At 35.7% G+C, this 27,217-nt stretch overlaps 1 protein-coding gene across 6 annotated transcripts in view; it reads right to left on the bottom strand.

Moving 5' to 3' along the window:
• btsz (bitesize) overlaps positions 1-27,217 on the bottom strand; it is a 373,400-nt gene that overhangs the window by 71,369 nt on the left and 274,814 nt on the right. For all 6 annotated transcript variants that reach the window (XM_073958504.1, XM_073958505.1, XM_073958509.1 and 3 more), the window contains 5 exons: positions 11,160-11,272; positions 10,558-11,099; positions 8,869-10,491; positions 8,664-8,796; positions 7,364-7,629 (listed from right to left, as the gene is read on the bottom strand). In XM_073958504.1, coding sequence (XP_073814605.1) covers positions 7,364-7,629; positions 8,664-8,796; positions 8,869-10,491; positions 10,558-11,099; positions 11,160-11,272 — 2,677 coding nt within the window. The remainder of the gene's footprint in view (positions 1-7,363; positions 7,630-8,663; positions 8,797-8,868; positions 10,492-10,557; positions 11,100-11,159; positions 11,273-27,217) is intronic.

The following is a 27,217-nucleotide window of genomic DNA, read 5'->3' as shown; positions in this document are numbered from 1 at the left end:
AATTGCAAGGTAGTGTGATATGTACCCAGCAAAATTTTAAGGAAGGGGTTCCATGCGATGACGTGATTTCATGGCATCTTTTGCATTGGTTCCAACGAAGTCGTGAAAGATCGGATCTTTTCATCAGCATTTGAACCAATGCAAAGGAAGTCGTGAAAGATCCGATCCTTTCTTCAGCATTTGAACTCATGCAAAGGAAGTCGTAAAAGATCCGATCTTTTCATCAGCATTTGAACCCATTTCATCGATCCAATAAAAAATGAATTTTTTGTTTTTATTTATACACATTTTTCTAAATCTATAAGATTAATTATTTACAATAGCCTTGATGTTGTCGGAGACTCGAAATCACAACCAACGTTGTTAAAACTGTCATCATAATGATAATGTCATTGCAAAGTGTTGGTGAAAATGACATGCCAAAGCATTGGTGGAAATGACATGCCAAAGCATTGGTGAAAATGACATATCAAAGCATTGGTGTAAATGACATGCTTTGGATCCAAAAAAGAATAGCATCTTTCGGGGTCCATCGATGAAGATGATAAAAAGATGACATGCCAGATCACTTGCACCTATGATTGAATGGCATCTTTGGCATTGAACATTTTGCTGGGGAGGTTATACCAATTTTTCTAAAAAAAAGTTTTCTGACCTCTTGGAACCTTAAACGCCGAATTACAGCTATGTATGTAAAAAAATCCTCAAAATAGGAAAAATCGGGATGTGGGGAATATATTAATATGCGAACCTGTGTATGTTAACAATTGTTCGTGGTGTTTTTGACCATTGGGAACTTTCAATGTGAATTTACAGCTAATTCAATAAGTAAATGTTTTTAAAATCTCAACACCTTAAAAAACCAACCGACGTACAATGGCCAAATTTCCGAAAAACCTGGGCAAAAATTAAAAAATTTTTATCAATTTACACTAAATAATTTCAAATTTTGTTTATAGGATCCCACTGCGTGTAGTTATGAATATACGTTTCTTGTTTAGTAAGTGGATATAAAAGCAAGTGAAAGTGACCCTATTTGGAAATTATTTTTCTCAATATTTAAGTTGTTTATTAAAATATTAATAAAGGACGGCTTTTAAATATTTTTTTGTTTGTAATTATAATGCAAGGTATTTGAAACGAATTTAAAATGTTCAGTGTCGCCAATGAAGTGCGCGTTTTTAAATAATTGATGTCCGTACTTGTTGATTTTTTTCAAGGTCAATTTTCACAATAAATGATGAAAATAGTTGTGAGTAAGATCGAGTTGGGGTGTGTACCTTCTCATTTCATAAAAAAGGAAGAGCTTTTTACCAATTTCCATCGCAACATCCTGCACATATTTGCACTTTTCGTTTTTATGTGATATTTTGTCTTACAGATATGTACAGGTTTTCTTTAATTCAGAATGTCAGAACATAGTATAGGGTAACTTCCTGGCGTTTGGGTATAATTTAGAGTTTTGATGTATTCTAAGATCTATAGTAAACTTTTATGGCGAAGAAGTTTCTAGAATAATTTGATCTGATACGATCACATTTTATAGGAGATTTTAAAGATTTGTGGAAAAAGGGAAAAAATATTCCTCGTATTCTTGTCAGTAAAGTTGCCAAAGACACCATATACCTAATGTGCAAGGATTCCAAGTAATCCAAGTAATATTTACAAAACTGTAGAAATGGTAGAAGCTTGTGCCCCTATTTTAGTTTCTTGTTTTTTTTTTTTTTTTTTTTTTTTTTTTTTTTTTTTTTTGGCAAAATTGTTGCAGATAGAGATTTCACTTCTTTGGTGACTTTAGTTACATTTAGCGGAGAACAGTTTTGTCTTTGACGCCATTCTTTTAGAATGATGCTTTGTATGACAATTTTTCCAAAACTCACACCAAGTACACCAAAATGCGTTTTTAATTTTGCACATTTCTGGAGGTTAGGTAAGATATAGAGTTTTGGTGTATTCTGGGACCTATAGTATTGATTTGAAGAATATTGTAATCTGATACGATCACATTTTATAGGAGAAGGGATCAAAAATACCTCTTTAATGACCATCTGAGGGTTAAACAATGTGAAAGAAGAAACCAGCGACCCGAAAAACATAAGAACCCAAGGATAGGTCTAAATCTATTAATTTGTAGAGTTATGGCCAGGTTTTTCGTAAAATTGGCCACTGTGCGACGGTACCGTTATATGGAGCAGTACCAAAATACTAAATCATCTTAGGACTACTACAAATGATAACATAGAGCTTCTTAAAACTACAGACAGACGGTCGGATATTATTTAATCGACTTAGAATTGTATGGTGATCCAGAATGTATTCTTTTTAGATTCTCTGACAAAAAATTAATGGTGTTGCAAAAAGAATGACTAATATAATATACCCCGCATCTTCGGGTGGAGGGTATAAAAATTATAAATGTGACTAAAAGCTTCAAAATGCCAAAAATAGGGTGTACCTCTTTTATGGGGGCTACAAAAAAGTGCAATGATATACACAATACCCTGCAGGAATGTTGTATATCCCCAACGTAGACTATATACCGAACTTTACGAACTTCTGTAGGATAATGCGGCTAAAGCCTTAAAAATAAAAGCTGGCGATACGGTTCTATGGGGGCTATATAAGAACGAAGATCTATACAGACAATTCCATGTAGAAGTGCTTCATGCCACCAATGAAGACTAAATACAAAATGTTAGCAATTTCGGTCAGATAATGTGGCTAAAACCTTGAAAATAACGAAAATCGGAAGGCATTCAATAGGGGAACGTGGACCTACACTAACAAATTTCTGGGGGAAAGTTTTGTAGTCCCAAAGAAAACTAAATACCAAATTTCAAAACGAGGACCTGTATAAAAATGTTTGGTAGAAATATTTTTGAGCCTTCGGAAAGACAAAATCTCAAATTACAACCAATTAGAAATATTTTTTAGCCTCTGAAAACACAAACATACATCCAATTCGGTAGTGAAATGGAATTAATACCATCAATGTTCACACTTTCTGAGATAATGGACCAAAAGCTGTAAAATAATCCGCTCAATACCAATTAAATTGATTTATGGACACGAAAACTTACGAAATGAGTATCTGATTTGACCGAAACAAACTCCCAGAGGGTTCCAATAGGGACTGATTCCCAAAATAAGATCAAAGTTTTTGATAAAAAAAATCGCAACAAAAATGATCTTTGTGACTTTTCCCAGGAATTACCATTCTAGAGATATCGCCTAAATAAGCCATGTACATTAGGGTTATGACTTTTCGACTTTTTGTCTCAAAAATGATTGCCTGTAGCGAGAATAAATGAATGTAAATATGCACAAAGGTCACGCACAAACCACTTAGATTTTTTTTTTGAAAAAGTACTATGAAATAAAAATATATTGGTTATTTCGTGTCGCTCCAAAGATTATTTTCAGTAATATATTGGGATTTCTGAGTGAAAATTTTTGAATAAAATAGTAATTATTCGAATCCCACTACCAAATAAGACCAAACATTTTTGTAATTTATCGTTGTTTAATAAAAAACAATTTCAAGGAAATGATTGCATTGATAAACATTGATTTTAAATAGCGAAAATTGCATCCAACACCTCTGTGCATTTTTTTTTACTAGGAGACCCCCGTCCGCGTTGCTGGCCCGTCGTAATGAGTTTTAATGACAACTTTTGACGGACTTCATGCTTGACATTTCAAAAATAGGTATTTTCTACAACACTTCTTCGGTTCATTGCCAACCGAAGAGGATTTTAAATTTATCAACAGATTTTGTCGGTAACCTTCTTTTCTCTTACGGACTTTGTCGGATTTTTTCGCCCATTGATGCTGTTTAGGATTTATTATCGTCCATGTTCCCTGTCTTTATCCTAAAGCGATCTAATTATAAAAGTTTAGTCGAATTCTCTACTTGGGACTTATATGTTTTTCATGGCTTATGGACCGTTGAACCTCACCATTTAAGGAAATTTGTAAATATATCGTTTTTCTTGATCGGGGGCGCAACCACCGTTTGTCTCGAAAAATCATTTGCAAGTCGATACACTCATAATTTTATCAAATATAACAAAAAAACATTGTTCCACAACATCCCATACGGGACAAGGGAGACTTCTCTCATATCAATGAGTGCATCCCCGATTCATATTTAGCTCAATGATATGGGACCTACTGTTTATCGCCGAGTCCCAACGGCGTGTCTTAAGACACCACTTATGGAGAAGTTTTTCAAGGCTGAAATACTCAGGAAATGTCGCCAACATTACTGAGGGGTATTTTGCCACCGTTGAAAAATGTTTGATGTTGCCTGGCCGGGGAATCGAACCCCCGACCTTCTGCGTGCAAGGCGGGCGTGCATACCATTGCACCACGGCACTATAGGTAATTTGCCCAGTTTTTGAGGCAAAAAGTCGATTTTGCAACTTTTAATAATAATAATTTTTTAGTTGGCATTAAAAAAAGAACATGTCAAAATTTATTAATATGAATGATATATTTCAAAATAGCGTCATTATCGCGGTTTAAATTGCAGTCAAAGTGAGAATTTCGAAGAAGAACTAAAAAATATATATATTGTAAGACATATTTCAATGTATTTAAAACCGCGGAAAAATAAACCAAATGTAAATATATGTAAAATGGAACAGATTGGTAATTGCGAGAGGAATTTATTTAATATATAATATAGCTTAAACATTATGGGTAGCGACCAAAAAACACAAAAGTAAAAAATATATATTTTATTTTTCTTAAACTCACTTCATATAGACTTATACTAAATTGGCCGTATTTGGCCGTGATTCTGCTATTGGAAATATCTTCAGCAAAGGGTTCTGAATCAACTACATAATTACCAAGGTGCGATTTTTTGCGTTTTTTGAGTTATATCACTTTTTTGAAGGTGCCCTCCTTGCAGAAAAATATATATTTATTTTAATTTTTTGTTTGGTGAAGGAAATATTAAATACGAAAAAGCATCCGATTTGACCTAAAAAGACATTTTCTTTAAGGAAATATTCACCATGTGTTCTAAAAATGTACATACGTGTTGTGGTCAACATTTTTGTTAATTATAGCTGTAATAAGTTCTAACTAGGGATCATGATTGCGTGATTTATTTGGTCCTTTAAAAATATAATATTTATACAGATCTTTTCGCGAATAAATATTTTAAACATATCAATGTTTATAAAAATCTTTTGGCGGATTAGTACTTTAGTTCATTGTAACCGTTTTTCTTTTATTGTAACCGCTTTTATTGGGTTGGAACGGATCAAATAGGAAAAATGAGAATAGGGGGTAGGAAAAAGAAAAGTTGTTCGTTATATCCTGCGTTCGTTATAGACGTATTCGTCTGTAAAATTTTTATTAAAGCCTACTTTTAAATATCATATATTTAAATATTTGAAACAGTGCTTAAATTCGTCGCTATCCGCTTCTGCTTTAAAGCAGGCCTGAAAATCGTAACAAATTGTAAAAAATTCTATTCGCGGGGTAACAGCTTTTGTTTGTTATAGTCGTGGTCGTTTTAAGAAGTTGAATGTGTGTACAAATATTAAGAAAAATTCTTTGGAAACATAAAACTTTGTTCGCTATAAACGCAGTTTCTTATAACCGATGTTCGCTATATCCGAATTTTACGTTGTAATTCTTTGTTTTATCTTACTTTTGCATATAAAGCAATAAAAATGTATAAAAAGCCCACATATCCACCGCTATTAATTTTTGCCTCAAAAACAGGCCAAATTACCTATAGTGCACGGTGGCACCCAGTTCGTAGTTTTTGCAAATATAGCGTTTTTTAAAAATATCGCATAGGGGATGTATCCCGCCCCCTCTGGAATTCAATAAAATATGTAGCCTGCTGTACATTCCCTGACAATTTCAGGAGAATCGGTTCAGTAGTTTTTGTAGTAAACATTTATATTGAAAAATAGTGGGTGTGGTAAAATTTTCTTTCCATACAAACCTAAGTTGGCTTTTGACGGCAATAAAAATCAAATCCATAAAGATATAGCGTTATTTTAAATATGGCAAAGGGAAGTACCCCACCCCTTCCGAAATTCAACAAAATATGTAGCCTATTTTCACCGGGGCCCATCCCTGTATATTCCCTGACATTCCCTGGAAAATCAGGTCAGCCAACTGACATTTGATTTTTATTTTTATAGATTAGATAGCTGATGAAACAACAAAAAATATTTTTTTTATTTGGACCTAAATTAAAGAACTTATGAGTATTTCCTTGCACATAGTTTTTACAGAATTATACTTTTTCAAGGCGCGATATCTCTGGAACTGTTAGTAAAAAATCTGAAAATATACTGAAATATTTTGTTGATGAGCAGCATCGCGACAGCAAAAAATAAAGCAAGCCAAAAATCACTCTTTGTAGAAGTGTCCGATTTCTATCGAATCGCCTTATATGCACGATTTAATCTAATCTACCGATTTGTAAATTTAAGAAATTCAAAAATATTCAGAATACAGTTCTACTTTTTCTCCCGATTCAGCTGAAAATTACGGAATATCATTTTTTTAGCCATAGGAAGAACGCTATTGTTTTTGGTGAAAATCGGTTCAGATTTGGATATACATAGCTCCCATATATATTTTCGGCCTATTTTATGTATTTGATGCGCCGAACACGCTGTATCTCTCCGATTGGAATGTGTGACGGAATTTGGTCTAGAAATACATATGCCCAATTATATCGAGATCGGTTTAGATTTGAATATAGCTCCCATATATATTTTCGGCCGATTTCATGTTTTTAATACACAAACACCCTGTGTATGTCCAATTTCCATGAAAACTTGAATGTGTGACGGAACTAGGTCTAGAAATAAATGCGCCAAACTATATTGAAATTGGTGGGGATTTGGATATAATAGACTGTTTATATTATAGTTTTTTGCCTAACCTTTTATGAGGTTTTATTTAACGTATACGCAAGGGAATTATCATTTGAAACCCAGTGGGTTCATTAAATCCGGTTATATGTAAACGTACTATACTTCCTACATACATATATTATACATATTCATAGTGGTGTAGGGTATCATATAGTCGGCCATGCCGACTTTGATCCTTTCCTTACTGGTTTACTTTAACTTTTCTACTTTTGATATTACTACACTCTCCTTTTCTTTAATGCAAACACATTTATCTTCAAGTACATTCATTATGTAAGATATGACCTTTTAAATCTTGACATTTACAAAAAATAAACAAAAATGCAAAATAATTATGTAAATGTAGTCCAATAAAATTGTAGCGAATGGCATAATGAGTTGCAAAGAGGCGACAATTATGGGGACTCAACAATTACGTGGCCATCTATGATTTGGGTCTTTCTTACCTTTGTAAGTTGAGCATTGCCTTCTGTTTTGTCATCTGATGTTGGATCTTTTGTGTCATTGTTTTGTGTCTGTGTTTCTCCTCGGGGAGATTTGCTTCTTTGCTGTTGTTCTTCATTGTCCTTGGGATGCTGTTTGTTTTCATCAGCATCGAGATTGTAATCTTTTACCTCTTGTTGTTGTTGTTTGTCATCGTTTTGGTTTCTATTCGGTTTCGTAGTTGATTCGGAATGTTTTCTTTCGTTTAAATGGGATTTTAAATTGCCACCTAAAAGGAAAAAAAGAAAACGCAATGATGTAAAGTGCGATTAGTTAGGACACGTAGAGGAGTTTTGATTGAGTTGAAAAATATATGCTTTTTCAAATAGAGCATTATGGAGAACATAATATTCTTGAATGTTTCTGGATGTTAAAATATGGCACAATAGCCTTAACTTCAATCAACATGGAAGGTATGAAAATACAAGTCCACATCAATGTGAACTTTTAATATTTCTGAGTTTATAAATACATAATATGCTATGTCTCTGACACTTGTGCTCCATTCAAACTATTTTGGATGCCTTCTTCTCAATAATTTTTCAAGAACAAAATAAAATTTTGTTTATTCAAAATTCTTGTTGTTTTAATATTTTGAACAACTAATTTACTAGTGGAGAAAATTTGGGATAGTTCGCCAAGGGGTAAGGCTGGGAAGACTAGTTTAGATCCTCGCCACAGGATTTCATCGATTCCCATGTTTCTTCTTTGTGGATATTCTCCACCGAGATTATTTTTCAATAACTTCTTCAACAAAAAACTTTTTTCCCAAACATCAATCGTCAGCTCGAAGTATGAGGGTGACCAAAGAAAAAGCTTCAATGAAAAGTTTTAATTTGCCAACCTCACACAACCACAACGAAAGTGTTTGCAAAACAAGACAAACCTTCTCCACTGTTATGTGCAGTTGAATTACAACGAAGGCAACATAACATTTTTGTTGGTCTGTTTATTATACATATATAATATCCACAAATAAGAAACGATGACACGATGAGATCCTGTAGTGAGGATAGAAACTAGTCTTCCCTGCATTACCCCTTGGTGAACTATGCCAAACTTTCTCTACTAATAAATTAGTTGTATTAAAATATTAAAACAACAACAGTGGGACTATTTTGAATAAACAAAATTGCAACAGCTATCCCAATAAAAAAGCCACCAATGCACAAACAAATTAAATTATAAATATCAGAGAATTGTATTGGTTACTTTGGACCATTGCAACTCAAGCAATAATAAGGTAAAATATATTTCTCTTACCTTCTTCGATATCGACACCTTTACTATTACGCCTTCGCGGTGTTGGTATTTTAGTCATGGGTCTTGATTTATCGAGAATATCGGCTAATGGTTTAGGACTCGGTATTTTGGTAGGTTCCACCTTTTTTGTTGTCTATTTGAGAAATAAATATAAACAATTATATTTAAAGGACTGATCAGTAGGAATCAATTATAAATTCATTACCTGGGTCTCCTTTTCTGGATGTGATAGAGAACGACGTGTTACAGGCTTGGGTACATTGGATTTGTTTGCTCCCGAATCTTCGGATATTGAACGCATTTGTTCCGGCTTTGGTCTTTCACTAGATTTTGCTTCCGCAGCCACTGCTTCGCTTTCTGTTGCAGTGGATGTTGCCTCATTTGGTGGTGACATACTGGGACTTTGAGATGCCTGCACATTTAAGGATGCCACTTGGGCAAATTCTTCTTGTTGGGCTTGTAAATCTCTTGACTGACGTCGTCGCAAACGATTGTGCATCAACGGAGTGCGTGGCAATGCCCCACCACCTCCACTTCCTCCTGCAGCGGCCATAACTCCATTAGCCCCCAAATTAACACCAAATGAATGCTGTCCAAGTGCCGTACTTGGATCAGCTTTATAATAACCACCATAACCCTGATCGGGAAGCAAAACATTTTCGGCACTGTGCACTATTGGCCTTTGATAACCCTGATAGCTGCCATCATCGGAACCATCATTGTAAATGATACGAGGTTCACTACTGAAGCCACTATTGTAATTCTTTTCATACTGCACCTCATCGGCTTCGAGAAAACTGCTGGTACTGTCCCCAAAATAATCGACATACTCGGGACGATTGTCATCTTCTTCGGTGACATTTTGAAATTGATGAAATTGTTGTTTAGCTTCACCGAAAGTACGTGTATGTCCCTCACCAGGGACATGACTAACACCCGCTGCTGGTTGGTCCTTCAGACAATCCTGTCTTACCAAACGGCTGGGTGAGCGACTCATAGAGCGCGAACTGGCGGTGGGTATTTCGGGCAATAAACGCCGTGATTCTGGGTGATGCGACTTGGTAATGGAATACTCTTCATTGCTGTGGCTACGAACCTTAATCATTTTCGAATGGTCTCTGGAGTGATGGATATTCACACTCTGACTGCTAGAATAGTGTTCCGCCGTCGTACTGACCGGTATCTCAGCCACGCCAACGGCAGGCACATTTTGTTGAGATAAAAATTGTCGAGGATTCTGTACATTTGGAAAGAGAAAGTTTTGCTTCTGTCTCGGTGAAATGGGAAGGAATTTATTTTGTGATCCCGAATTGGCTGACTGGACCGTAAGGGAATTGCTGCTGGTAAACGATTCAGGGTTGGGCAGAGTCTGTTGACGCATAAATTCAGGTGAGCGTCGATATTGTGGTGATGTCTGACGTTTTGGCGGTGATGTGGGTAGCAGTTTAACATGTTGATCAGGATTGGGCAGGGTAGCTTGACGCATCATGCGTGGTTTGGGCATACCGGGGGCATTGTATTCCAAATCTTCGGCCAATGCTGTGCTTTGTGTTGGCTGCGTTTGATCATATTGATTGAAATTTCCGGTGGAGGGTAACATTTTGCCGCGATGCATGGCTGAGGGATATGATGAGGTTGCTGCGGTTGCCGATGCTGGCGCAGGTGGTTCCATGATGTTACAGGGGAATGAGGTTTGACGTATAAATGGTGGATAACGTTGTTCGCCCGGAGAGCGTTCTGGTGAGCGGCTGTAACCGCGATTCGGTGATGTTGACATATACATTGGAGGTTGACATGGATTTGCGGGTAGAGTTGATTGTCTTCGCACCTAATTAAAAGGGAAAGTGTGTGAACTTACGATAACGATTGGTAGCTGGTGAATATGAATATCTACCTGTAAACGATGATGCGTAGGGGTTACTTGTCCCGATGCTATTGGTTGTTGTTGCTGCTGCAATTGTTGTGCGTAATTATCACAATCGCTTGTTTCAATGTTAATAATGTCGTCACTGTTGTAGGCGCTGGGATAGAGGGGGCCCTTTTGCATTTGATGTGGCGATGTGGGAGCTGTCAAATTGACACTGTTATAGTTCTCCAGATTACTACCACTGCCTGTCAAGTTCTGTTCGTTATTGGGCAAAGTTGTGGGCAGAGTGGATTGACGTAAGACACGACGTTGAGGGTTCACGTGATAGCCTGCCGAAATATTGCTATGGCTAACACCGACACCTGCTATGGTAATGGCACTGCCCGTATTGTAATTTACAATGGGATGAGAGCGTATTGACTGGGGGAGATTGTGGTGCTGATGATGGCGTACATCCAAGGTGGGATAACTACCCGACGATTGGGCCTCAATGAGATTCTGTTGTTGCGGATAAAGATTATCAGCTACTGGATTTTGAGCGTTTGGATTATTGGGATCGTCCTCGGGATCTGAAATGGGGAATGGGTAATTTTAATTCTTATTTTCTGTTGGGAATTTTGACAACTTACTTGAAATGGTCCAAGAACGTCGTATACTTTTGCGCAAAACGTCACTAGTGGCCAAATGATCGACAGCACCACATGAACCTTTAAGCCAGTCACCGCTGGATGCTTGAATTTCCCTGCAAGCGGAAAAACAATTGCATTTGAATATGAGAAATGAAAACATTTTCAAAAGATTAAATTAAGAAGAAAATCCAAAAAGCAAAGCGTCAACTCTGCCGTTAGAGTTGCGTCTGCTATGGAATCTGAATGTTAAATGAGTGCCAACTTGAAATCAAGCGAAAAATCAAATCAGCAAAACCATCAAACATCCGCTGATATTTCCATACAAACAGCCATACACAGATGCACATGACAACATCCATATTAACCAACCAACCCATGTTGTGATGAGTTTGGCTTAAATGAACTTTAAGCCACCGTTAGCAAACATTCAATGTTGTTAGCAAGTGATCAAAGTTATAACACACACACGCACACACATAGTCTGCGCACATAAAAGGCATGCAACAAAACTCACACTAAATAACATCAGTCAAGCACCACAGTCAACAGTCGTCATCGCCCGTAATTACCACAATAATTGATGGCAAATGGAGAGAACATCATATCCCGTCTACATTTTTTTCTTTATTCATTCAATTTAAGACGATTTTCGTTCAATCATTTCATAGAGAGACACCTTAAAACGCCTTCTCAAACAAAAATAAAATTCTACGCATTTGTCAAGAATTGAATTTGAATTTCCTAGCCACCAATGTCGGATTTTCTTAATTATTTTTTTTTTTATTCAACACATATGGGAGGGCATCGTCGAATGTGAACGCCAACACAATAAGGGTGGCAATATGCATAAATATATGCCAGCAATAATCATTCATACGGGCATGCTGCTAAAGTTTCTGCTACGGCTTCAAACTCAAAGTTCGCCCCCGAACAAATCGCATGCTAAAATAATTGCAGTTCTATATAATATTCCTAAAATGGTGATGTGTTCGTATTCATCCGAATGTTTGTTGTTTCTTTTCACAAAGACTCACATTAGCGAATTAGACGACAATTTGAAACATACATGACCACCCACAATACTGAATAGAAATAAATAAAGTATTAGGTGTATGTATGGATTTGTAGATAACATTCGCTTCTTAACAATAAATGGAAGTAGTTCGATTCTAAATGATACATTAAAGATACATATTCAATATTGCAAGAACTGTAGTACAGTTTTATTCTAAAATTTTGTCGGTGTTTAATGTGAAAAGTACCATTTATTGTTGTATATCATATGGGAATTTTTGGATACTTTTCGGACGTCAAGTACATACAGTGGTGTGAAAAATAATAAGGACAGTGACATCCACAACTTTTGGTCGCTCCTAAAATGTGTAAAATGGAAGAATTTGCGATGGAAATTTGTTTTTGAAAATGTACATGTATTGCAATAATAAATCCCGTTACGATTTTGTTTTCTTTCTGTTTAGTTTTTATACAAAACAAATATTTTTCGTAAAATCCGTGATTTCTGCTGTGAAAAATAATAAGGACAGTTTTTCCTTTTAGTAAAAATAAATTGATATTATTTTTTTGTGATTCTTTCCTGTAAGTAAAAGTTTAAAATGAATTAATTTCTATTCATTAAATGTTAAATCCACCGGTATTTTTTAGTTTTTCTTTGCAAATATGGGTAAAAATACACATTGTTACCACGCTACTCGAGAAATCATTAAATGTTTACATAAAGAAGGAAATTCATACAGAAAAAGCTTAGAATCTTTAAAAACAATGGTGGAGGATGCAGCTAAGTGAACTTCAAAGGTAAAAGTCGTAGCAGAAATCCAAAAAGTGTACCTGTAATAATAAATGCGTTATTCGATGATTAAAAAAGATCCTTTTACCACATCTTTACAAAGAAAAAACTAATTAAATATTAATTTTGACGCATCAACAACTCCTAAAACCCTCTAGGGTGGCCACATTAGAGCTCACAGTGTCAGAAAAGTATCATTTTAATCGAAAAATTATACACTTCCCACGTAGTGGTGTAGGGTATAAAAATATTCAGCAAATAATACAGTTTGCTAGAAATCACATCGCTTGGCCTCAGAAAAATTGCGTACCATTCTTTGGTCTGATGAAACCAAATATATTTTTTTGTTCCGATAGAGGAGTTTATCATGGTTGAAGACCTAAAAATCAATAATATAACCCAAAATATACTCTGAAGGCGGCTAAATATGGCAGAGGTAACAGCAAGGTGTGGGGCTCATTTTCTTACTATGCTGTGGGGTCTCTATACAGTATTCAAAGTGTTTTTGAAATCACCAGATTAGATTGAAATTTTGGAAAATATAATTCTTCCGTATGCTGTAGGGGGTGTGCCTCTCAAATGAGTCTTCAGCAAGGTTAATGACCCAAAAATGACGGCAAAATAAAAAAAGGTGTTCCAGGATAATTAAGTTAAGTTGTTAGAATGGCCCATACAATCCCTTGATTTGAACCCGATTGAAAAATGTTGTGGAATAAAGTTAACAAATCAAGCAGGGGAAAGTGTCCATCAAATTATGGCGACCTTTGGCAACTTATACAGGTTGCGTAGGACGCGATACCAGTAGAGAAGTGCCAAAATTTGGTCGACTCGATGCCCAGACGATGCGCTTCCGTTTTAGAAAACAAAGGATCGTCTACAAAGTATTAATGACACTGAAACACTTTATCTACCATTATTTAGTAAAAACCTGCATTAATTTCTTTCAAGTTTGGTCCTTATTAAAAGATTTCATGAAGTGTCCTTATTATTTTTCACACACCAAACTACGACAATTCGCATAAAATATAAAAGATAAATAAAATATGGTTGCAAGCAATCAAAATATTTTTATAATACTTTTCTTAACATTTTAAGAAAACAATAAATTTTATAAACTAATGTAATTTTCACTTTTTTAGTCAGTTTTCAATGTAATCTTGGTTATGGATTGAAGTGTCCTTATTATTTTTCACACCACTGTATATACAAATGTTCCCATATCATCCCCGACGGTACAAGGGAGACTTCACTTATATCAATGAGCGCACGCCGCACAGTGATTCAGAATCGTTTTTTCTCGGTCAAAACTCTGTAACTTTTAAACGGATATAAATATTTTCATATTTTTTTATTCGACATAATTAGCTTTCCGATGAATAATTAGCTTTCCGGTGTAGTAGTTGCAGAGGAATTCAAGGTCAAAATTAAAATTTTGATTTTTTTCATATTTTGAGTGCTTTTATGCGTTTTATACATTCCAATATATTAAAAATGGCCAAACACCAATAAAGAAACTATAAACAATATACAAATATAAAAGTAATTAAAGTTTTTTTTTTTTGAATTAAAAAAATATTTTTCGAAAAAATATAAAATTTGTTTAAAAATAAAAAAAACTAATCCACAGTTTTTAATAAAACTTATATAAAAAGTCACATATTTAAAAAATGTCCATTTGTGTAAAAAAGCTATAATCAATATGGGAAGCGGTATTTAAAAAAGTGTTAAATGGACGGAACGGGACGCATACAAAAGTATATATGCGCAGAAAGAGGACATTCACTGGCATGATTCTACGAAAATGAAGCTTTGTTCCAGGTTGTTCCCTAAAAGTTTTAGTCTACTTAAATGTACTACCAGATTAAAAATAAAGTACCTCAGTTTGTGTAAACGCTACGGTAATTTATTAAAACGATTTTAAAAGCAACCACCTACCTAGCAAAAAACATAATATTTGTTATAGTTTCCGAGAAATAGCTATTTCTTTCTCCAGAAATTTGCATAAATTGAAAAAAAAAAAAATTTGTCTTTATGAGAACCCCACACCTATACCTTCCAATATGTTGACCTATTTTTTTTTTGTTTCCTTAATTTCAACATGATTACATCAAATCCCATATAGAACTTAACAATTAGTGTCGTCCAAAAATTGGGGTTTTGGCCAGGAAAATCGATTTTTGAACCACTGTGTAGCGTGTCCTAAGACACCACTTGTACATGGCTAAGATACTCAGGAAATGTTACCAAATATTAGGCTGAGGGGTATATTGCCACCGTTGAAATTTTGTTGTTGCCTAGCCTGGGAATCCAACTCGGGCATTCACCGTGCAAGGTGTGCATACCATTGTAACACGGTGGCACCCATTCCGGCCATATAAGTCTCGTTTAAATGTACAAATTAAATAAGCTTAGATTTTATTTTCTAAAACCTGTCTGCCACATTTGTTATTGTAATTAGATATTTCAGTACTCTTAGGAAACATCGTGGTGCAGTACCCTCCGTGTAAACAAGTTACCAGAGATGATATTTAAGAATTTTAAGAAAAAAATATCAAAGGAAGTAGCTATTGAGAAGAGGAAGTATGTATATGCCATGTATCGTGGTGCGGTAATTTCTACTCGTTGCAGCCACCCCAGGACCTTGGCAAGTATAAGCAGACCTGTGGGTTCGATTTGACTGAAGGCTGTCAGAGATTGGGTCCTGTGTTTATCCGCGATTCGCAGTCTTCTGATTGTGAGCATTGGACAGCGTCATAATTAGTGCTTGGTTGTCTCTGTTTCTTCTTCATCTTCGCACAGGCTCCAATAGTCAGCATTTTCAGCTCTTTCCCATTTCCAAGACATAGATATGATTCTGCAGTAACCCGTAATTATTCCCGCCGTTAGTTTCAGGTCGGGCTTCTTCGGTAGGAGAGTAGGGATGTGGTTCTTCGTTTGGGAAGAATTGGTCAGAGTGCCTTGCCAGCTGTCTTGCAGCTAGATAGAGTTGCAATACTTACCGCTATTTCATTCACTTTGATATTGCAATGACCCGGGACCCAACACGAAGTTAAGAATAATCTCCAAGGCGTCATTACAACTCTGCTTGAAAATCGACGTAGATAATCACCGGTCCAACTGTGTTCACTTTCACATCACTTTTTGTATAGCTTGTTCTGCAGCTTTTTTGATTGCAAAGATTTTCGTTCAGCTTACGTGAGAGTCATAAGTTGAAGATATCGCTATATACGCCTGCTCCTGCTCCAGTTTCATCTTAGGGAGTTGTGCACGCAAGCCTCCCTTTAAAATTTGTGTCTCCTCTTAGTAAAATGTTTGCCACATTTTCCGGGCGTCGTATTCGACTGTTGAGACTCCCGATCGGATTTAATAGAAAGACAATAACTTATCTTGGCCCCTCTTTCATTTCAGCTGGACATTGAGTTCCCCATGATGTCTCTTAGTGAACTGCATTTAATACTCGTTAAAGACAGTGAACTAATATAAGCCGCGCATCCACAATAAGAACTGCAAAACCTTGGGTTAATCGTTAGCAACCCCCCTACCGTGAAAAAAATAAAGAAAAATAAAAACAAAACCCATAAAGTTGACGACCCCCCAACGTTTCATCGGCCATGGTCTGCAAATCTGCGCGTGGAGTGCTCGCAAACTTAAAAGACGCTGGCAGACTTTCTTGCAAAGTAAAATAAAAACGCCCAAGTTAGAAAGTTCCAATTTAATGCAAAATACATTTTATCATTTGAAAGAACGTTCTTTGGCATTTATTTTTTTAGTTTATGTCTGTAAATGTCCTAGACGGTCTGCCCGTAGAGCCCAATTTTTGATGAATCGTTTGAAAATTTCGACTGGTAAGTGACGAATGGCATGCGTGATGTTTTGTCCCAAGGTCTGAATCGAAGCGGGGTTGTCCGCATACCCTTTAGACTTTACATGTCCCTACGGGAAAAAGTCTAACGGTGTGATATCACACGATCTTAGTGACCAATCGACCGGCCCAAAACGTAAAATTTTCTGTCAGCGAAGTGTTCCCCTGATAAGTCCATTGATTGATGACATGTGGGGAAATAGTATCGTCTTGTTGAAACCTAAATGTTGCCGAGATCACAAGCTTCATTTCAAGCATCAAATAGTCGGCTGTCATGGTCTTCATTGAAGGTTACGTTCTCAACGTAACGTGATTTTTGAAGAAATATGGACTGCTGATTCTACCAGCGGATAAACCACACGAAACCGTTGCTTTTTCTGGATGAAGTGACACCTCTGGAATCTCTTTAGATTGCTCTTAACCCAAAAGCGGCTACATATATTCGTTCGTGATGATTTGGACACCCTACCTCTATTATATGGTAGAGGGTATAAAACGAATTATACCCCCTGATGTAAATAGCAACCTGCCTACAGCAACGACCTTATGTTTTATCTTCAGAGTTTCGAGAAAATTGTTGTAGAGCAATGATAAGAATTTCATATTCATAAATTTCTGTTGTTAAAAGATACTTCCGAATATTTCGTAGAAAATTTCAAATTCACGCATTTACCAAAAGGTTACAAATGAACACAAATTACAGTGTTGGTGCTTTTGTATGTACATGTAGTGAGTACGTACATATTTGGCAAGTCTAAACATCTTCAACTAAACAACAACAACAGCACCGACAAATATAAGTTACACCTTATTTTGAAACTAAATGAAGCATCTGTACTTGACACCTGTTATCATTCAGCCCTGAACTTTACGGGTGGGAATATTTGATGCGCTGGCTGAAATCATTTTGAAATGTGTGTACACATAGATGAGTGAGCTTTGTTTAGGGGGCACGTGTTACCAAATTTGGCAGTGCTACTACAATACAATAAAAATAGTAAGCAAAGTACAACAACAAATGTGAATTTAAGACATACGATATCGTAAATATGATTTATTTGAATAGAAGCATGTACAAAATATTATTTCAGTGTTATATCAGAATTATTTAAGTCTGGGGGTATTATATTATAATGTTTATGTTTGTTAGATAATATTGATATAGAAAGAAATTAGCCGGCTTGATGTGGAGGATTTATCACATAAACACAGTATGTACAAAATATTGAGTTATCCACTCCCAATGATTAAATTTTAAATGCGATCGGTGAGACTTCAAATAATTTGAGAATGAGTTTGCGTATTATTTGAAATAGTAATGAAATGCCAGAAGTGATGTCAAAGAATGCATTATATTTTAAGCTCAATGATAAGAAAAATTAAAATTGTACTCTGGTGACTGAAACAATGACTTTGGTTTCCACCTCGCCGTTGCAAAAGTTGAAAACACCCCGCGTACGACTCTGATGGATAGTATAATTAACTTTGTCATTCCGTTTATAACACATCGTAACATTCGTCGGATACCTTATAACATACATTCTTGGCCCGGCATATCAATCTTAGCCCACAAAAGTACAGCGACTAAGGCTGGTTGCGAATATGCGATATTCGTAGTGGTTTAATATAAATCGGTTTAATATAAAGTAGTTTTGGTTTACCTGCATTAGTTTTGCTGAATTTTGGCTTTAGTTGCAATTTCGCTTTTCTGTTTGAGGTTAAATTTATTCAAGATAACTGACTATTTGACATACCTGCGTATTTGTTGGATGCGCAGTTAAGCAAAAACTACTCTAAAAAAATTTCTGTTTGGTTCTCAAAGGTACTTGCTTAGCATTCTTGAGTCGCAAAAAGTAACAACGAAACGGTTTTGCCGAACACATTCTACAGCGGCCGTGCTCAGAACGGTGTCTTATTATCCCGTCATTTTGTCTGTGTCGGTATTTGTTGAAACGATTATATTTTTAATTTGAGGACAATAAATTAATGAAACATCGAAAGAATTTTCCGAAAGTTGTTTTTATACCCTCCACCATAGTATGGAGGGTATATTAAGTTTGTCATTCTGTTTGTAACACATCGAACTAATCATTTGCGACCCTATAAAGTATATATATTCTTGATCAGGATAAAATTCTAAGACGATCTAGCCATGTCCGTCTGTCCGTCTGTCCGTCTGTCTGTCCGTCCGTTGTAATCACTCTAGCGTCCGCAATAATTGAGATAAAGTGCTGAAATTTTGCACCCGAGGGTCTTTTTTGCATAGGCAGGTCAAGTTCGAAGATGGGCTATATCGGTCCACTTTTTGGTATAGCCCCCATATAACGGTACCTCCGGATTTAAGGTATTTTGACGTTCTTCGCCACATTTGCTGACCGAATTAGCTATAATTTGGCACTTAGGGTTCCTAGTGATCAACAAACTTATATCCCAAAGGATATGGGCATAGGTCCATGTTTTGGTATAGTCCCCATATAACGGTACCTCCCGATTTTCGGTATTTTGAGAATTTTAGCCACAATTTTTAACCGAACTATCTGCAATTTGACATTTAAGGTTCTCAGTGGTCATGAAACATCTCCACGAAACATCGTCAACATAGGTCCATGTTTTGGTATAGCCCCCATATAACGGTACCTCCCGATTTTCGGTATTATGAGAATTTTAGCTACAATTTTTAACCGAACTAGCTGTAATTTGCCATTTGAGGTTCTCAGTGGTCATAAAACATCTCCACCAAACATCGTCAACATAGGTCCATGTTTTGGTATAGCCCCCATATAACGGTACCTCCCGATTTTCGGTATTTTGAGAATTTTAGCCACAATTTGTAACCGAAATATCTGCAATTTGACATTTGAGGTTCTCAGTGGTCATGAAACATCTCCAACAAACATCGTCAACATAGGCCCATGTTTTGGTATAGCCCCCATATAACGGTACCTCCCAATTTTCGGTATTTTGAGAATTTTAGCTACAGTTTTTAACCGAAATAGCTGTAATTTGACATTTGAAGTTCTCAGTGGTTATAAAACATCTCCAACGAAACATTGTCAACATAGGTCCATGTTTTGGTATAGCCCCCATATAACGGTATCTCCCGATTTTCGGTATTTTGAGAATTTTAGCTGAAATTTTTAACCGAACTAGCTGTAATGATCGGTATTTTGAGAATTTTAGCTATAATTTTGTCTATTCAAAAATAATTGTCAATATAGGTCCATGTTTTGGTATATCCCCCCATATACCTGTACCTCCCGATTTTCGGGAATTTTCAGTGGTCACGAAATTGCTTCACTAAAATTCGTCAACATGGGCCCATTTTTGAGGGTCTACATTGTTTTGATGAAACTACCCTCAATTTGACTCTTGAAGTTCCCTGCCAAAAAATTTAAATATAGTTTGACTCTTTGATATAGCCCCGTCAGTGGTACCTTTCACATAGTTGAACACATTTTTTAGATTAGATTAGATAACACTGTGCAACAAAATGGAGGTGAAAGTCTGGGGCACGGAATATTCCTCTTGGGGAAGAAAGGCCTTGGTGAGTATATTATAAACCCCGAAGAACAGATCCACCGTGAGTCGAACTTCCGCGTTATGGCGTGATGAAATTTTTGTTAGAGACCCTGTGGGCCATCAGAAATTAGCGTTATATCTTTGTTCACTGTTGCTTAAGTGCTCTACAAAAACAACAAACAAAGATATAATGCTAATTCATGATGGCTTACAGGGTCACTTGCAAAAACTTCATAACGCCATAACGCGGAAGTTCGACTCACGGCGCATCTGTCCTTCGGGGTTTTTAATATACACACACCAAGGGCTTTCATCTCCAAAAGGAATTATCTCTGTCCCAACATTTGTGTTCACAGTGTAATTTAAGCAATAGTGGGAGGCAGTAGTAGTCTATCCATTGTCGAAAAGTTGTTCCACCTAAAATTGTGCAAGGACCCTAATTATTCCATTTTAATTAGTACTATTTTATGGTGGAGGGTATAAAAAGTTCGGCCCGGCCGAACTTAACGACTTTTTACTTGTTTTTTCTTAATCTCTCTTAAATTGCCACAAGCTCTCTATCTGGTTTTGCTTCTGAAGGGGGCGACTTAGAGAAAGCATTTGGTACCCCGGTTGAAGTTTCGAGGATTTTTGAGTTTAACTTGAATTTAGGTTGCTGACAACTTTAAATTGATGACATCATGAGGAAAAGTGGAGTTCACGATGTCAGATAAATAGAATATTTTTTTAAATGGGTTGAAAAAGTAAGTAACCTTGCAGTATCTTAAATTGCGGGGAACTGAAATTTGTTGGTTCAGATTTAATGAGGGGATACCTTTTTTATATATACCCAGCAAAAAAGTCATTACCAAGTAATGACTTTATTCAGTAAATTTTAGTAGTAGTAACTACTTACAAATTTACCGTAAAAGTAAAAAATTTAAAAATACTACATTGGGATGTCATAGGAAGTAAGTACTTCCTTAAAGGTATTTTTTAATACATCGAGTATGTTTTGAGACGCACTTCACCTCTCACTTCACGCTACAAGCAATTTTTTCACCCCATTTACTACCATTTTTTGTGAATTTCTTGGAGCTTAGATTCATTAGGATATTTTAAAAGAAGAGTACACCCTAGTCCGTTCATAAAATACTCGAAAAATAAGCGTAAATGTGGTGAACAAAATGTTTGAGGCGTGAAGTGAGAGGTGAAGTGTGTCTCAGAACATACCCGATATTTAACCACATACCGACAGTCGAAAAAGCTAAAAAACATATGTTCTATTTTTAGAACAATTGAGGTGAATTTATGTTCAAAAATTCAACACTCCACATTTCTCTTGTTATACCCTCCACCATAATATGGAGGGTATAATTAAATTTGCCATTCCGTTTGTTACACATCGAAATATTCATTGGAGATCCGATAAAGAAGTCCACGCCTTCATATAGCCCCCATAGAACGTACCTCCCGAGTTTCGGTGTTTTGAAGGTTGTGGCCTCAATATTCCCCCGAAGTGGTCGAAATTTGGTATTTGGTCTTCAGCTGGGGTATTAAGCGTTCCATATGATACTTGTCGGGATGGGTTCATAGAACTGTACCACCCGATTTTCGGTATTGTGGAGGTCTTAGCCTCATTATCATACCGAAATAGCTGAAATTTTTACTTAGTCTTCTCCCAGAAATTTGTCGGTATAGGTCCACGCCTTCGTATAGCTTCCCGCCAGAAATTCCTAGTCTTCTTCCTAGTCTTCTTCGGCCTGGCTGAACTTAGCGCCTTTTTCACTTGTTTTTCTTTTATTTTGCTATCTGTCTGATTTGTGACCAAACACACTACACACTAGTGGCCTAGGCGTACGAACAGCTAGGGTTATTTAAACACATACTGTACATCAACATTTCTCATAATTTTGTTAACAAAAAACTCCCATACCGACGGTAAGTTTTGAACACACAACCCTAGGATTTGTAGTCGGACACACAAGCTCTGTGCCACCATACTCATTACTTAGTAAGTACGTATTAAAGAGTAAAGTAAGTAGTTATGTGTAAACCATTATTTATGTACTGCCTGATAATGCGGAAAGTAATGAGCTCTCATTACTCGGTAATGCATGAATTAATGACATGTGCCTACCAAATTGTTGCTGGGTAGCATGAAATCCATTCTCAGGATGGTCCTTTAAGAATGTACATTAATATGCCGATGAGTAGAGGAGACCACATTTCGCAAAGTGGTGTAAATATTCTCCAGTCACTACATACATACATTAAAATATTATTTAAACCGTTAAGCAACAGTTAAAAAATCTTTAAACTCTACACAAATAGTCAATATATCTTAACATGATAACATATCGTTTTTCTCATTTTTTTTTTTTTCTTATTTTCAAAATAAACATTTAAAAGTCGTATGCAACGTTTCTAACGAAAAATACTTTTCCAGTGAAATGTTGCCATCAACCATCTTCAAATGCAATCCATTCACCACATTCTGTCACTGAGTTTGTCAGTCGATTTTGGTATGAAAACAACATTGTAACCTCATCTGTTTTGCATACAAATTGAACACTTTTTTCATAGACGACGGTGATGGTGAAAACATTAAAATGTACAACATAGCACACGTATTAAACTCGTAACTCTGTATTCAAATGTGACCATTGATAAACAAGCAAAACATAACACTAGACGGCACATTAGGGTGGATTGCAATGATAAATTAGCTACATATTTCTACGCAAAATCCCTAATCGTATTTTCAATTTAATGTTAACACTACTGATTAGACTCAAATAAGGGAAAAATAGGGATATCGTGTCTTGTAATGGCCACCCTAATGTTATTAAAGATGTTCAGTTATGTTAATGCCCACAAAACGCATGACGCACATAGCCCTTGTTGAATGCTGTTGATTTTGCTGGCTGACAGTGGTGGCACTGTCGTGGGATGTACTTTTCCAATATGCAATTTCCAATTTCATGTTACCGAAACTCACTCACATCTACTGCAAATGACAAGAAAAATTGATGTTGTACAGTGAAATGGAAACGTTGTTGACGCACTGAATGCTTAAATATTTACAATAGTTTTCGTTTTTCCAGTGTTTTCTTTGAAAGATAATACAACGGGAGAGATAGAGAGAGTGCAAATGAAAATATATGCACATTGAAAATTGAGTAAATTTAATGCCACAACACGCACCATCATCATAGAGCACAGCAATAAAAATACCACGTGAAATAGGGTGTCCAAAACCGAAACCGGTTAACCGGTTAACCGGTTTTGAGTTACAAAACCGAAACCGGTTTTCGCCAAAAACGTCATTTTCGGTTAACCGAAAAAACCGGTTATTTGTGTCGGTTAACCGGTTTTAAAAAAGTAGTAATATTTTTAAAATTGCATTACAATTGTATTCTTGAAAGTAAACTAAACATAACTAACAAAAGGTACGGCTAAATTATAAATGTCAGATACCTTTAAACTTGAAAATATTTAGTGTAAAATGGCACAATTCCAATATAGTTCAATTGAACGATCTATGAAAAAACTGCGTATACGTAATATCACACGGTTGTTTGAATGACGTTATTTATACGTTTTTGAATTATTACAGTAAACTAAGAACTAGTCGAATTTAAGGTTGTAAAGGGTAACGATAACAAAGTACATTTTGATTCCGGCACGATAATTTGAGGTTCTCAACGCAAGAATGAGAATCCAGACTTAATAAAATGTAAATTTAATTCCTTTGGTACACAATCGTATATTTGTAAGGGCTTTTACTATTCTTAGAGCACAATTTCTGACATATGTTTGCTGTCTCCACTTTAAGGTTGAATGTTAAATAACAAGGATATTATCAGATTATTATATAATAAAGAATTAGTTATACTTAATTTACCCCTTGCCGCACATTTTTAATCAAATATTTATCAATTATGAGCAATTTTGCACCTATTTTACAAAACCGGTTTAAACCGGTTAACCGGTTTTGAAAATTTTTGAAAACCGAAAACCGGTTTTTGAAAAAACTGAAAATTTCGGTTAACCGAAAACCGTTTTGTTTGGAAAAACCGGTTTTTTGGACACCCTAACGTGAAATGACAATGAAATACAATTCCATTAAAAAAGTATTGGTCCGGTCCGGTCGATCGGTCAAATTCAATGGCAGGCCTACACGCACATAGTACATGTGTATGTTGTTCATTCATATGGAAGGTGATGCCAAATAGAAAAACAAATACGAAACTAAAAAAGACAACACCAATCACTCGTTATTTGCCGTGAAACTGTCAACCAAATATCCCAAAACAAATTAAAATTGCAACGACCGACCCTCACTTTGTCTGTTGTTGTTGCTCTTGACAGCAAAGGCAATGTAAAAGTCATAAAACGTTTTAGGCCACACTTTTCAAATGGACCCAAAAAAACCCCACAAACAATGAATGGATGGATAGATGATGGTTTCAATAGAATGTCTTTCAATTTGTGGTCCAAAGGTTTGAATGGATATTGTGTTACGCCGAGACAATATAAAATGTTTTCCATAATGAAGATTTTCTTTTCATATGTCTAGAGAATTTCCAAAGCAATACGATTGAATGAGAAGGTCCATAAAAAATAATGTGCATAAAGGAAAAGTCACAAGCGATTTATTGTGCTAAAATAAATGTTATTTTTATATAAAAACTTTTTTGTGTACAAACTTAGAACGAAATCTTGGCAAAATAAGGAATTAAAATTTTAAAAGGGTATTGAGGATTTTATTTAGTTCTCATTTGAAGGTAGGTTTAATTTTTTAACTTTTAAATGATTAAAAGGAAATTACATATCGATGTATTACTTTCTCAACCTCGTATCTTAAAAAATCATTTTTTTTAGGAGAGATAAAAAACGATAATTTTTTGATACATCGGAAAAACTGAGTACATACATCTAATTTCATAATAATTGCATTTAAACTTTTACCCGAACCCGATGTATCAAAAATGATGGTTGTTTATCTCTCCTGATTTTATATTTAAGATACGAGATACGAAATTTAGAGGATTAATATCACTCAGAGTAGAGATGGCGCGTGACATTCATTGGATATGACATTCATCGGAGTTGTGGACAAACCAGACAACTGAACAGGAGGCGAAAATGATAGTTAAAAGTCCTAAAAATAATAAGGCTCTAGATAATGATAATATATCTGCAGAATCAGCAACATTATGGCAATCGGATGTACTAAGAACTTTGGAAGAATTTTAAATGGTATACTGAATATTTAACTTCTGGATGTGTGTTCAGTGTAGCCAATTTCACCGGTGAGTTGAAGATGGAAGATGGGACAGGAGCTGGTGTGTACAGTGAAGGACTAAACATCAGATTCTCATACAAACGTAGTGGCAACTACAGCGGTTTTCAGAGTTTTTGCAGTGTTTGAAGAGCTGTCAGTAGGATTGACAGATAGAGTCCTTCGCAATTAAACCTAAATCCGTTCAAAATTACAAATCTCTTTCGGAAACTTGTGGTAGGGATGTTAAGTTTAGTTAAGTAACTGTTATGGGGAATGGATAAATGTTATGGGGAATAATTTCAGGACGTAGAATAACATATTGCAAAGTTATGCAAACCAGCTACTTTACGGATTACCAGTAAGCTGAAAAATAACGGCTTATTTCTAGATATTGTTACAGGGCAAAACTACTGACTTTACTCCTTACAAAGTAATGAGTATGGTGGCACAAAACGTGAGTGTTTGACTACAAAAGCGAGAGTTGTGTGTTGAACGCTCAATTTTTTTGCTAGCAAAATTACGGAGAGTTGGTGGTGCACATGTGAGCTGTTAAACAACTCTTAATGTTTGTACGCGTGGCACAACGTGTAGTGTGTTTGGCTACAAATAAGAAGTTCGCATGTTCAAATCCAGAAAAAAAAAAAACAAAATAAAATGTGGAGTGTGTTGAAATTGAACACAAATTCACCACAACTTTTAAACTGGGTACACATTGTCAGTTTTGAATGACGATATTTCGCAATTATCGATAACTGTCAAACCGTCCAGCAACCACAAAATATTTTGTGATTGCATGATGAATGACGAAAATGAACGGCCACACTAGTAAGCAACAACAAAGCTGCCATTCAAAACTGACAATGTGTACCCAGCTTTAAAAATATAACATATGTATGTTTTTATATCCTCTACCATAGTATGGGAGTATATTTAGTTGGTTTTTTCCTTGGTAACGCATTGAAATAATCATTTGCTACCCTATAAAGTACATATGTATATTCTTGATCAGGATACAATTGTCAGTCGATTTAGCCATTTCCGTCCTTGTTTCGGTATAGCACTCATATAACGGTAACTCCCGATTTTATGTAATTTGAGTATTTTAGATACATTTATCGACCAATCTACCTGTAATTAGACATTTGAATTTCCCAGTGGTCACAAAACTTCTCAAACAAAATTTTTCAACATAGGTCAACGTTTTGGTACGGCCCCAAAAAACGGTAGCATCCATTTCAGGTTTTTAGATTGGATGTCCATTGGTTAAAAACTATTCTATAAAAAATTGTGGACATATAACGGTACCGCCCGTTTTTAGCTGAACGCATTAGCTGAAATTAAATACTTGGGGTTCCCAGTGCTCAACAAAAAATCTCGACATAAAATTGTGAAAGTTAATTATTCCATATAAGTAAAAAAGTATCAGTCGGCTTAGCCCACAGAGATATACACTCAGCCCATGTGAATTGAAACTTTCATCTTCGGACAGATCGGATGTATTTAAGGTCTTTTCAGAATGTTTGGACATTTGAACTTGCCGACAAAAATGTGGATTAGTATTAAAGTTCAAAAATGTTGCGGAGGAGGTACTTAAAGGAATGGAT

This window comes from Musca autumnalis, unplaced genomic scaffold (assembly GCF_047663935.1).
Source record: "Musca autumnalis isolate F117 unplaced genomic scaffold, ASM4766393v1 scaffold_1, whole genome shotgun sequence".
Taxonomy (NCBI): domain Eukaryota; kingdom Metazoa; phylum Arthropoda; class Insecta; order Diptera; family Muscidae; genus Musca; species Musca autumnalis.
Note: the sequence above shows the minus strand (reverse complement) of the source record. Positions and strands in the feature narration are given on the sequence as shown.